The 10,363-nt window shown below is 42.7% G+C and overlaps 1 protein-coding gene across 1 annotated transcript in view; it reads left to right on the top strand.

Annotated features, from left to right (window-relative positions):
- The first annotated feature begins 2,764 nt into the window (after window positions 1–2,764).
- LOC143820036 (uncharacterized) overlaps window positions 2,765–10,363 on the top strand; it is a 39,324-nt gene continuing 31,725 nt past the window's right edge. Inside the window, exons 1-6 of the mRNA XM_077302402.1 lie at window positions 2,765–2,912; window positions 4,455–4,472; window positions 7,218–7,238; window positions 8,959–9,018; window positions 9,565–9,609; window positions 10,277–10,333. Of these exons, the coding sequence (XP_077158517.1) occupies window positions 2,823–2,912; window positions 4,455–4,472; window positions 7,218–7,238; window positions 8,959–9,018; window positions 9,565–9,609; window positions 10,277–10,333 (291 nt within the window). The 5' untranslated portion in view covers window positions 2,765–2,822. The remainder of the gene's footprint in view (window positions 2,913–4,454; window positions 4,473–7,217; window positions 7,239–8,958; window positions 9,019–9,564; window positions 9,610–10,276; window positions 10,334–10,363) is intronic.

Here is a 10,363-nt window from a genome sequence, read left to right as displayed (position 1 = left end):
ATCAACCATGCTTGTTGCAGAGGGAAAATTTAAATTGCTCAAAATCAAAATGGAAATCGCATTCAGTGTAGACAGCAGGGATTGAATCGACCTGGGATTGGAATAAAGGCTCTATGTAGATTCAGCCCTGATGTCATATGTGCTCTCCACTGAGTTCTCTTGAGGACCCTAGCTGCCGCATATTGTACCAGTAGGAGTTACTGGAGCAATCTCAAGGGAAACCCTGTGTAGAACAAGTTACAGAAGTATAGACTAGAGGTGACCGTTGCATGGATTATCCTGGTACTCCTTCCTAGTCATTTTTAACTTGCTTAATTTTGTTCCTCATGACTGTTTATGCACTGGGAACTTCACTGCCCCAGCTCTTGTGAAGGAGCAAAAATCGGGGACAGATGAGATGCACTGGGCCAAATGCTCCCCCGTGTGGGTGCAGGAAGAGGTGAAGCAACCTGCCACGACTAAAACTAAAACTCCAGCCTGCAGCCTGGCATGAAACCTCCAGTGCATAAATGGTCCATGTCCTGGTCTTTCATACAGGTGTAGTGTCCTCCACTTTAGGAGACTCCATTCTCCAGTATAGTTTCCAGCCTCATGCTCAGATGTTGTTGATAACTTCAGCTTTAATTCCAGGAATATCCTTAGCATAGTGACGTGGTTAAGAATGGCAGCCTCTACTCTGGAGAACTGGGTTTGATTCCCCACTCTTCCACATGCAGCCAGCTGGGCTAGTCACCGTTCTATTACATCTGTTTTCACAGAGCAGTCCTGTCAGAGCTCTCTCAGCCCCACCTACCTCACAGCATGTCTGTTGTGGGGAGAGCAAGGGACAGTGCTTGTCAGCTGCTTTGGGTAGTGAAAAATAGGGTTTAAAAACCAACTCTTCTTCTTGTTTGTGGCAGTGTAAAGATCAATTATCATTCCTCTGCATGCGCATTTCCCTTAGCCTTGGCTGAACTTGCTGGCTCCTCTGCTATTTTATCTACTCTCTGATCTTCAGAGTGTCGTTTGTTTCCTCCCCCACTCCGAAGATAGCATTTCAGACCCCGCTGGATCATAACCATGGATCAGAGTCTCAAAACACTGTGAGGCTTAGTTTGGACCTCTTCATCCACTGTAGTTTTGGGGCTGTATTTGAAGTGGGTAGGAGTTACTGTTCTCTTTTGTGGGTTCTTTTTGAAGTGAATAAGCCTTATGCTTAAGACTTGCTGCTTCATCCCTCAAAGAGCCTTGCACTCTACCACCTCCAGCCTCTTAGTAGTCCCTGGCCCCAAGGAAGCCTGCTTGACCTCAACCAGGGCCAGAGCTTTCTCCATCCTGGCCCCCACCTGGTGGAACGAGCTCCCAGAGGAGATCAGGGCTCTGACAGAACTCGAACAATTCCACGGGGCCTGCAAAAGGGAGCTTCTCTGCCAGGCATTTGGCTGAGGTCGATCTAAACCACCGCTTCCATATTACTATAAACTGAGTTAATTGTATTGTTCCTGTTTCATGTTAACTGCCCTGAGCCTTCAGGGAGGGTGGTATATAAATATAATAAATAATAACTAAAGAAATTACCAGAAACAGCACAAACATCAAGAGACAGGGCTTTTTCAGTGGTGCCCCTAGAATGCCCTCCCTTTTCAAGCCAAAATGACTCTTTTAACCCAGGCTTTTCATGATGGAGTTGAACACGTTGCATACATTTGCAGTCCACTTCTGGCCTGATAACTGTTTCAGTGACATGCAGCTCAACAAGCTGGAACATGGTTCCTAATACTAATGATGTTTCAGTGTTTGTAAATTTGAAAAATGACTCGGTCAAAAACTGCTACATTGGGCATATGTAAGCTCTCTGTCATTAATGGAACACCAATCAGTAATCATTCTAGAACATGCGGTTCTCAGCCTGAGGGTCAGGGGTCAGGGTCACGAGGGCAGGAAGGAAAAGCCAGGGTCAGTTCACCATCCTAGCAAGTGCTCCAAAACTTCTACGGTCCTTTCTGGAGTTAAGGGTGCAGGGCATGTTCTGAGCAAACTTAAGAGTGGTAAAAGGTTCCGAATCAGCCCTGGGACCATGGGGGGAAAGGCTCTAGGAGTCTGGAAGGCAAATTTGGGGTTGCCCCTGCAGAATTTATAAAATACAGCATTTGCTCAGAGATGCTACAAATTTTAAATATGAAACATGGAAGTAAAGTCTAAAAGCGTTCATTGTTAAAGCCTTTGATTTTTGTGTGTGTTGCAAGAAACGAAGTGGCAAGGAGTTACTTTAAAATGGTTTTAGAAAGATCATTCAACTTTAGGAGTGGGTTCTATATAGTTTGAGGAGTTAGGGCCAACATTAATACCTGGCTATCTAGCACTGAAAATCCAATTAAATGACCTCCCCCCAGTGCCCATTTATTCTCATACTACTTCTGGCTGGGGACCTGCTTATTTTCTCGGTGTTCTTTATTGTGTCTGTCAAGTCTCTGACAAATGATCTTTCATTCTTTCTGTTATGCAAACAGATCAAGATTCCATAAAAGGTTATATGACAGAGGATGCCCCCTTCTAAAATATTTTTTAAAATGTTTATGGCTGCCAAAAAGATAAGAAAAATAAACAAAGGGCACTCATGAAGAGAACAAGGAAGAAAGGGATGGAAGGAACAAGGAAAAAAGGGATCATCAAATGACAGATCATAGGAGGAGGAAAGGATGATCAGTGTATAAGAAGGAAGTATTTGGTGGCCACTACAGTTTTTATGACTCTCCTTCAGATATAAATAAGAGCTACACAGCCTAACAGTCATTTCTGATAACGCTCCAAAAGGCCAACTACAGAGCAACACAGATCTGGACATGATGCGGCCGGCATTTCTCACTGGGATTCTCCTATTATGTCTTCTGGGCCTCATAGAGTCCAGAGGAATTTCAGAAGAGACTGGCTTGGTAAACTTGCTATTGTAGTATGATGATCGAATTTGTAACACAGATTTATATATTTTTAAAGTAGCTATTTTAGATGGACATTCCACAAATGTTGTCACCTGCTGCTCATGACCTTTCAACCCTATTGTGCATATTAAGTGCTTTCTTATATAGCTTGGCTACTTCACAGAAGACAATTCGTAGAAAGAGAACATGGTTTTACAGCAGGGGTGGGCAAACTGGTCCTCCAGATGTCCATGGACTACAATTCCCATGAGCTTATGAGAATTGTAGTCCATCTGGAGGGCCACAGTTTGCCCACCCCTGGTTTACAGTATCTCAGTGCACTTTGCAATTTCATTTGGAAAGCAAACCCTGCACAATAATAATTTTGATTGTCTTACTTTCCTCTAGGAAGGAAAAAGATGATTTTGCTATATTTTGTCATATATGTGATTGTTTGTGCTTATTAATCACTATTTATTTCAGGTATCAACATTTTCTTAATTTTCCCCCTCTTATGATTGAGGACTTTAGTTTACATGGTATTATATGGCTGAATGTTATAGGGACTGGGTTCTTCCTTATGAAAAAGTCAAGCTTCAGTCTTTCTAGTTGTACATTGAGTTGGCTATGGACACAAGGGACAAAAATAAATGACGCAGTTTTCCCTTCCTTCCTGGGTGGAAAGCCAAATGGAATCATAGAATCATAGAATCATAGAGTTGGAAGGGGCCATACAGGCCATCTAGTCCAACCCCCTGCTCAACTCAAGATCAGCCCAAAGCATCCTAAAGCATCCAAGAAAAGTGTGTATCCAACCTTTGCTTGAAGACTGCCAGTGAGGGGGAGCTCACCACTTCCTTAGGCAGCCTATTCCACTGCTGAACAAATGGAGATTATTTATCTTCCAGCTTAGTAAATTCTGTCAGAAAGAAAAAACAGTACAATATGAAGAATTTATAGACTTGATCTTTATTTTGATGAGGGAAAAATCTTTAATCAGTATAATGATGCATGTTGAATGTGAACCATGATCCATATAAATCTTTTCATGTCCAGTTTAAATTACAAGCAAACTCTCTGATCTTTAAAATGCCATTTACTGTCAATACACTAACTGTAGGAAGGTTGCTAGATTGATGAACGCAGACAATAAAATGGATTCTGAGATCTAGAATCCATTTCATTGGCTACATTCAGGATACCTTCATATCAGCTCCTCCTAGCAGAATATAACCTTAATAATACTACAGCAGATGACACCAAGCTCTATTTCTTTGTTGTTACCCACAACAGCTTCAGATCATTGGTTCAGCTACGCATATCAGTACAGCATGACAATCTGCAGACACCATACTAGCTTTCTTAAGAGTAACTCCTCTTCAAGTCTTGACCATTAATACGTCTCTTCGACTCGAAATGCATTATTTTCATCAATTGGACACATAGAAGGAAGCTTTTGAGAGGTTCCACCAGATTCTGTACCAGATTCTACTGGATTTTCACTCCACTGTTAAAAGAAAGGGAAGTGAATTAATTCTTGTTTTCTCTTTTTTCCAGGGGGGAAATGGAAAAGAGGTAAGATTTTAATTCACAAATTATTTATTTCATTCTATAGTCAGGTGTCCTTGTAAGAGAGCCAGGAATGAAGCATAATGATTAAATTAAGTTTCAAAATTGTTAAAATTGTACTAAAACTGCCTATTCTAAAATTTCAGATCTTCAGAGGTCGGCAGATGTTACTTTGTGGGAAGGTTGGGTGTATTCTCAAACAGGGAGATTAGCATTGCATTATATTATTCCTCTCCTCAACCATAGGCCTGGTGGAACAGCTCTGTCTTACAGGCTTTCCAGAATGGTTTAAGATCCCAGAGGGCTCTGATCTCATTAGGGAGAGTGTTCCACCAGACTGGGCCAGGGCTGACAAAGCACTTGCTCTGGTTGAAGCCAGTTCTACCTCTTTGGGGCCAGGGACCTTAAGGAGATTTTGATTGCTCGATCTTAACGATCTTCTGAGGACATAGTGGAGGAGGCAGTCCCATAAATACAGGGGTTCCAGTATCCCTTGCTTGGGAGCCAACCCTTCTAAGTCCAGTGGCAACCACACTACAGTTAAAGTGATTTGTATGTTATTTACACTATATTTTTAATTGCTTTGGATTTTCTTTGGCGGAAATGGTTAGAGGCACTCTGCAGCCACCCAACTGGCTGTGGGAATAAACATTTTCATTTTGGAAAAATTGCTAATATATTCCCAGGCAGGCTAAGCAGAGCTGACCCTGGCTACTGTTTGGATGGGAGATCTCCAAGGATTTGGGTGGTAGTTCCTCCAAAGGACACTAGGGGCCATGCCATGGAGGCAAGAAATGGCAAACCAGCTTAAAATGTCCCTTGCCTGGCTACCAGACAATTCACAGATGGCTAGACTACACACTGGCTAGACTACACACACCATACAATATATAAAGAAAATGATGTTCCACGGATGATTATGCTTCAGTTTTGAACCAATGTTGTATATATTGACCAAATTTATAGTCTGCCTTTCTTTTTTGAGATCCAAGGAGGATTTGACTTGAGTAGAAGGGATTGAACAGTGTAATAAATTAATCCTCCTTTTCGGGTTTTCCCATGGTTCAAAAATGAAAAAAGTATTTGTTATCTGTGTCTTATTTCATCTTCCAAACTAGGGCCTTGAATGGGATAAAATGGTTCTCTAATGTTTGTATGTAGGAATCTTTGTTCCTTCAATATGGAAGGGAGGGGAAAGAATCAATAGTCTTCCCCTCCTGTGCTTTAAAGTGTAAGGCATGTTTTTACTACAGGTTAGATTGCTTGTTAGAGTCATTCACCTCTACACAGAATGACTGCTAAATAAATTGAAAGTTACTTATATATGAAACTAAAGGAAAAGCCCACTTAAAAGTAGGCTAGGATGTGGAAGCTGATGATCCCCCCCCCCCAACCAGAGCTTGTTGCGGGAGCACAGAGAGAGCAGGCTGAAGGATGCAGTGGCGAAGCCTGCATTAAAAGTGGGCTATGAGCTGGCATCCCCCCCCCCCAGCATTGACCATTGCAGGAGCATGGGGAGAGTGGGACAGAGCGCAGCAGGGAGAAGGCCACTTTAAAAGGGGGTAGTAATTGGCAGACAGACCCCCCCACACACTCCAGTTCTCATTGCAGGAGTGGGGCGAGAGGGGTGACAGAGATGGCAGTGGTGAAGGCCACTTTAAAAGTAGGCTGGGAGCTAGCAGCCATCCCAACACTGCCCCAAAAGTCAGGAAGGCAGCGGCTGCACCAGGGCTGGGGTAGAGCACACAGTGGGCTTCACAGTGGGCTTCTTGCTGGCTGCCTGAAAAAGCAGAAAGGCCGGATTTTCCTATAGGCTAACTAAGCTTCAGCCTAGGGCCTCAAGATCAAGAGGGGCCTATATTCCACATTTTTTATAAAGGTTAGTACCAATCACAACATGTTTCATTGTATTGATATATATCACAGTAATGATGTATTTTATTATTTTATTATCTGTCATGTAAATTACAAACTTAAAAATGGGAGGTGAAAGGGCCACATAAGTGGAATAGCCTAGGGCCTCTTTTCATGTAAATCCAGCCCTGGCTACTGGCCCCGCGTGGAGGTTGGGAGTTCAGGGATCTCTGCAAGATCCCACAGCAGAGGCAGCCAGCAATCCTAGCCCCACTTGAAGGCCTTCGTGGGGGAGGGCACCCTCCTTGTGTGGGCAAATCGGATGCTCCATGGCAGTTCCTGATGGGATGCTAACTCGTGCGTGCCAGAAGCTCGGCAGTGCTTCCTGAGGGTGCTGTTGGGAGAAGGCCCTCCCCCCCAAGGGCCAATCAGAGGCAGTGAGTGGCCTGTGGGAGGAGGAAGGAACAGGCTACATGATTGGTCCTCCACAGCAAGTGACTCCCCAGAGTGCCAACCTGGTAGTCTTTTTACCATTTCATCTTTATGATGTTTTATGATGATGTACACATAAAAGTAGTTTGAATTAAGTTTATTATTTACAAATGCTTGACACATTTCCACCTGGATTCCATATTCTGTGCTTACAATGGTTGATGATCCTGTTACTGATGAGGATTTTGTTTTACATTGGAAACTGTTGTGTGTGGTTTTTTAAAAAAATGACTTTCTAGGTTTGAAAAATGTTTTGACAGAAAGGGAAAGTAATAAGCCTTTTAAAGAAAGTCAACTGTTCCAGACAATTAGGTCTCAAAACTACAGTTAAATAAAGAAATTGGAACAGTGTGGTGGTGGATTTGTCAAGAAAATCACAGTCTTCATCTCTGTTTGTCCCAACAGAATTGTGAAAACGCTGAACCAGTAAGTATTTAATAGCTGCAAACCATTGAACTGTAAAAGTTCTCATCTTGCTTTTAATCATCTTTGCGAGGTGTGATAACCAGCACCCTATATATCAACAAGGACCCAGCCACTGTGACCTATGCAATTACCACCTCCAGATTAGATTACTGAACTTGCTCTACATGGGCCACCATTGAAACTGCTTCAGAAACGTCAAGCAGCTGCATGGGCTCTTACCTGGTTCCAATGGAAAGCCCATATTTGACTGGTCATTTCCTAGATTGAAGACTAGATCAGATTCAAAGTTTTGGTTATTACCTTCAAAGCACTAACATTCTGGGACCATAGTACCTGTGGAATCAACTCTCCCCCAATGACCATTAAGATCTAGAGACCAAAATTTGATCAGGATCCCTATTCCAGGGAAGATAAACTGGCTTCAACCAGGGCCAGGATTTTTGCAGACCTGGACCTGACCTGGTGAAACACTCTGCTGAATGAGATCAAAGCCCTGCCAGACTTTAATCAGTTCTGCAGGGGTTGTAAAATGGAGCTGTTCTCCCAGGCATATAATTGAGGGTGAAACAACATCAAAAATTCCTGGCCTTCTTGCCAGAAACTCACCAACTTAGCCTTCAGTTAAAGGGTACTTGTGACCCTTCCCCTGGCTTCTCCCAGGGGAAGAAGGATAGAGTTACAGGCAATATAGTAGGGGTTCTTCTTTTCATGAAAAACAGCTCAGCTATACTATTAAAAACAAAATTGCCATTGAAGAAAGGCGAATCCCTTTGCAATAGAAACTGAAGAAGCAATTCACTGTGTATCTTTGACAGACACCAGTGAACCAAAACCCAGTGGTGAGTCCCTGTCTTTGATGAAGCTGTGTGGTATAAGAAAATGTGTTTGAAAGTCTGGATACGTGTATCTTTGTAGAAACCAAAAATGTGACTGGGATGTGAAGGTTTCTCTGTCATTTGGGAGGCATTATAGTAAAATAAAGAGGTTCTAGGTTTGATTAGATGACCATTAGTATCATTATGTAAACAGAATCACTACAGGAATTGACGGTGAAATAATTGCTTGACACAAAAGTAGCTGGGTTGTTAAGACAGATTCTTATTACTTCCACCATATGGTTTTGTATTTTTTGTAATGGTATGGAGTTTTAATATGGATTTTAATTGGGAATTCTATTTTATTGTACTGTGTCACCTGGGGGGAGGGGAGCCAAGCCTCTTTCTTTTCTTTAAAGGGGGGGGGTGAGAGGAGCCAAGCAGGGAGCCTTTTTTTTTTACTTGGAGGGGGGAGAGAGGATCGAAGAAGGCAGAGGAGGGAGAAAAAAATCCAAGGCCGACAGAAGTCGAGAGAAGTTAGGGGCTTTTCCTTTAAGGAAAACTTGTCACATGGGCAACTTTGGCCAATCAGGGTGGCTCTACAATGGAGGAGAGCCCTGATTCATAACAGCCTGCTTTCTCAATTTGATTCTTAAAATATTGAGCATTAAAAGCACTCAAAGATATCGCACGATAAAGGTAGGGTCATTACGGATCAATCTCTCTTGCTGCAGAAGGAAAATTTAAATAACCAAAATCAAAAAGGAAATCGTATTCTGTGTAGAGGGCACGGACTGAATCAACCTGGGATTGGAATAAAAGCTCCATGCAATTTACACCCCAGATAAATACCTATTTTTCACTTGAAATGGAAAAATTTATTAATACAGTTTTTCCCTTCTCAGAATGAGAACAAGGAAGGCAATGGACCGCATGATGAGAACGATGGCAATGGATCCAATGAGGTTCGTTCCCCTGCCCCTTCCCCGAGTATTCAGGGCTTCAAGAATATGACTTAGTATGGTTTTGCCTTGGACGTCCAATGAACAATGAAATCGGATTTTTCTTTTAGGAAACTGGAACCAACCAAGACTCTTGAAACAGAGCTTAAGCAAAGAATAAGAATGTGCACACATGCACATGCACACATGCATTCCTCAGAGTTCCCTTGCTGCAGGTGGCAGGGGCATTTTAAATGTCAGCCATTTTTTAAATGATGGTCCCATCCCCGGAAGAGGGGGCGGGAGCAAAGACAGGACGACGCAGGCTCCTTTCACACATATGAGCCTACATACATATTTTTGGCTTGTGGGCTCCTAACTGCTTTCCATTAGGCAGCGCTAAATACGTTGGTGAAACCACTTTTTGGTGGTGGATAATAAATCGGATATAATAATAAAAAGTAACAAAACCTGCCATCCCCACCCTGTGATCACGAAAGAGTCCCATATAAGTACCTATTTTTGCTTTGAAATGGAAATCTTTTACTAATACAGTTTTTCCCCTTTCAGAATGAGAACACTGGCAATGAGGAAACTGGCAATGGACCAAGTCAGGTTGGTTCCCCTGTGCTAAATTACATATGATAAATTACGTACTGCTAAATGACATACTAGGAAACTACTCACATCAACGGAGAATTTGAGCTATGGACGCCATCAAATGATAACCAACTTAGGGTTACCCTGTAGGGTTTTCAAGGAAAGAGCCAAGGCATTTCCCAGGACTGCCCCTGCAGCCCTACAAAGCAATGGGCTGCTGGCTGGAAAACACTGCCAGGCTCCCCCAGATGGGCAGGAGCCTGCCCATGCAGCAGGATGCCTTATGTTGCAAACCAATCTGATGGGCTCCCCCCCCCAGAAAGATATGTTCTCACACTGGTCCATCTGTTGGTGTTGCTGGTTGTCATATCATGCCCTCAGCCGCCTCGGCTGTTAGCTGGGTTGTTAAGATTGGTTGTTATTATATCCACCATATGGTTTTGTATTTTTTGTAATTTTTATGGGCTTTTAATAGGGGCTTTAATTGGGGGTTCTATTTTTTTGTATTGTGTAACTTGCCATGAGCTGGTGTGCTGAGAGTGGTGGGTAATAAATTGAATATAATAATAAAAAAGAATAAAACCTGCCACCCCTACCCTGTGATCACAAAAGAGTCCCAGATAAGTACCTAGTTTTGCTTTGAAATGGAAATCGTTTACTAATATAGGTTTTCCCTTTTCAGAATGGGAACAATGGCGATGTACCGAATGGTGAGAGCAATGGCAATGGACCCAATAAGGTTGGTTCCCCTGCCCCTTTCCCAAGTATT

This window comes from Paroedura picta, chromosome 10, assembly GCF_049243985.1.
Source record: "Paroedura picta isolate Pp20150507F chromosome 10, Ppicta_v3.0, whole genome shotgun sequence".
NCBI classification, from domain to species: Eukaryota; Metazoa; Chordata; class Lepidosauria; order Squamata; family Gekkonidae; genus Paroedura; species Paroedura picta.
This window is presented reverse-complemented; position numbering and strand designations above follow the sequence as displayed.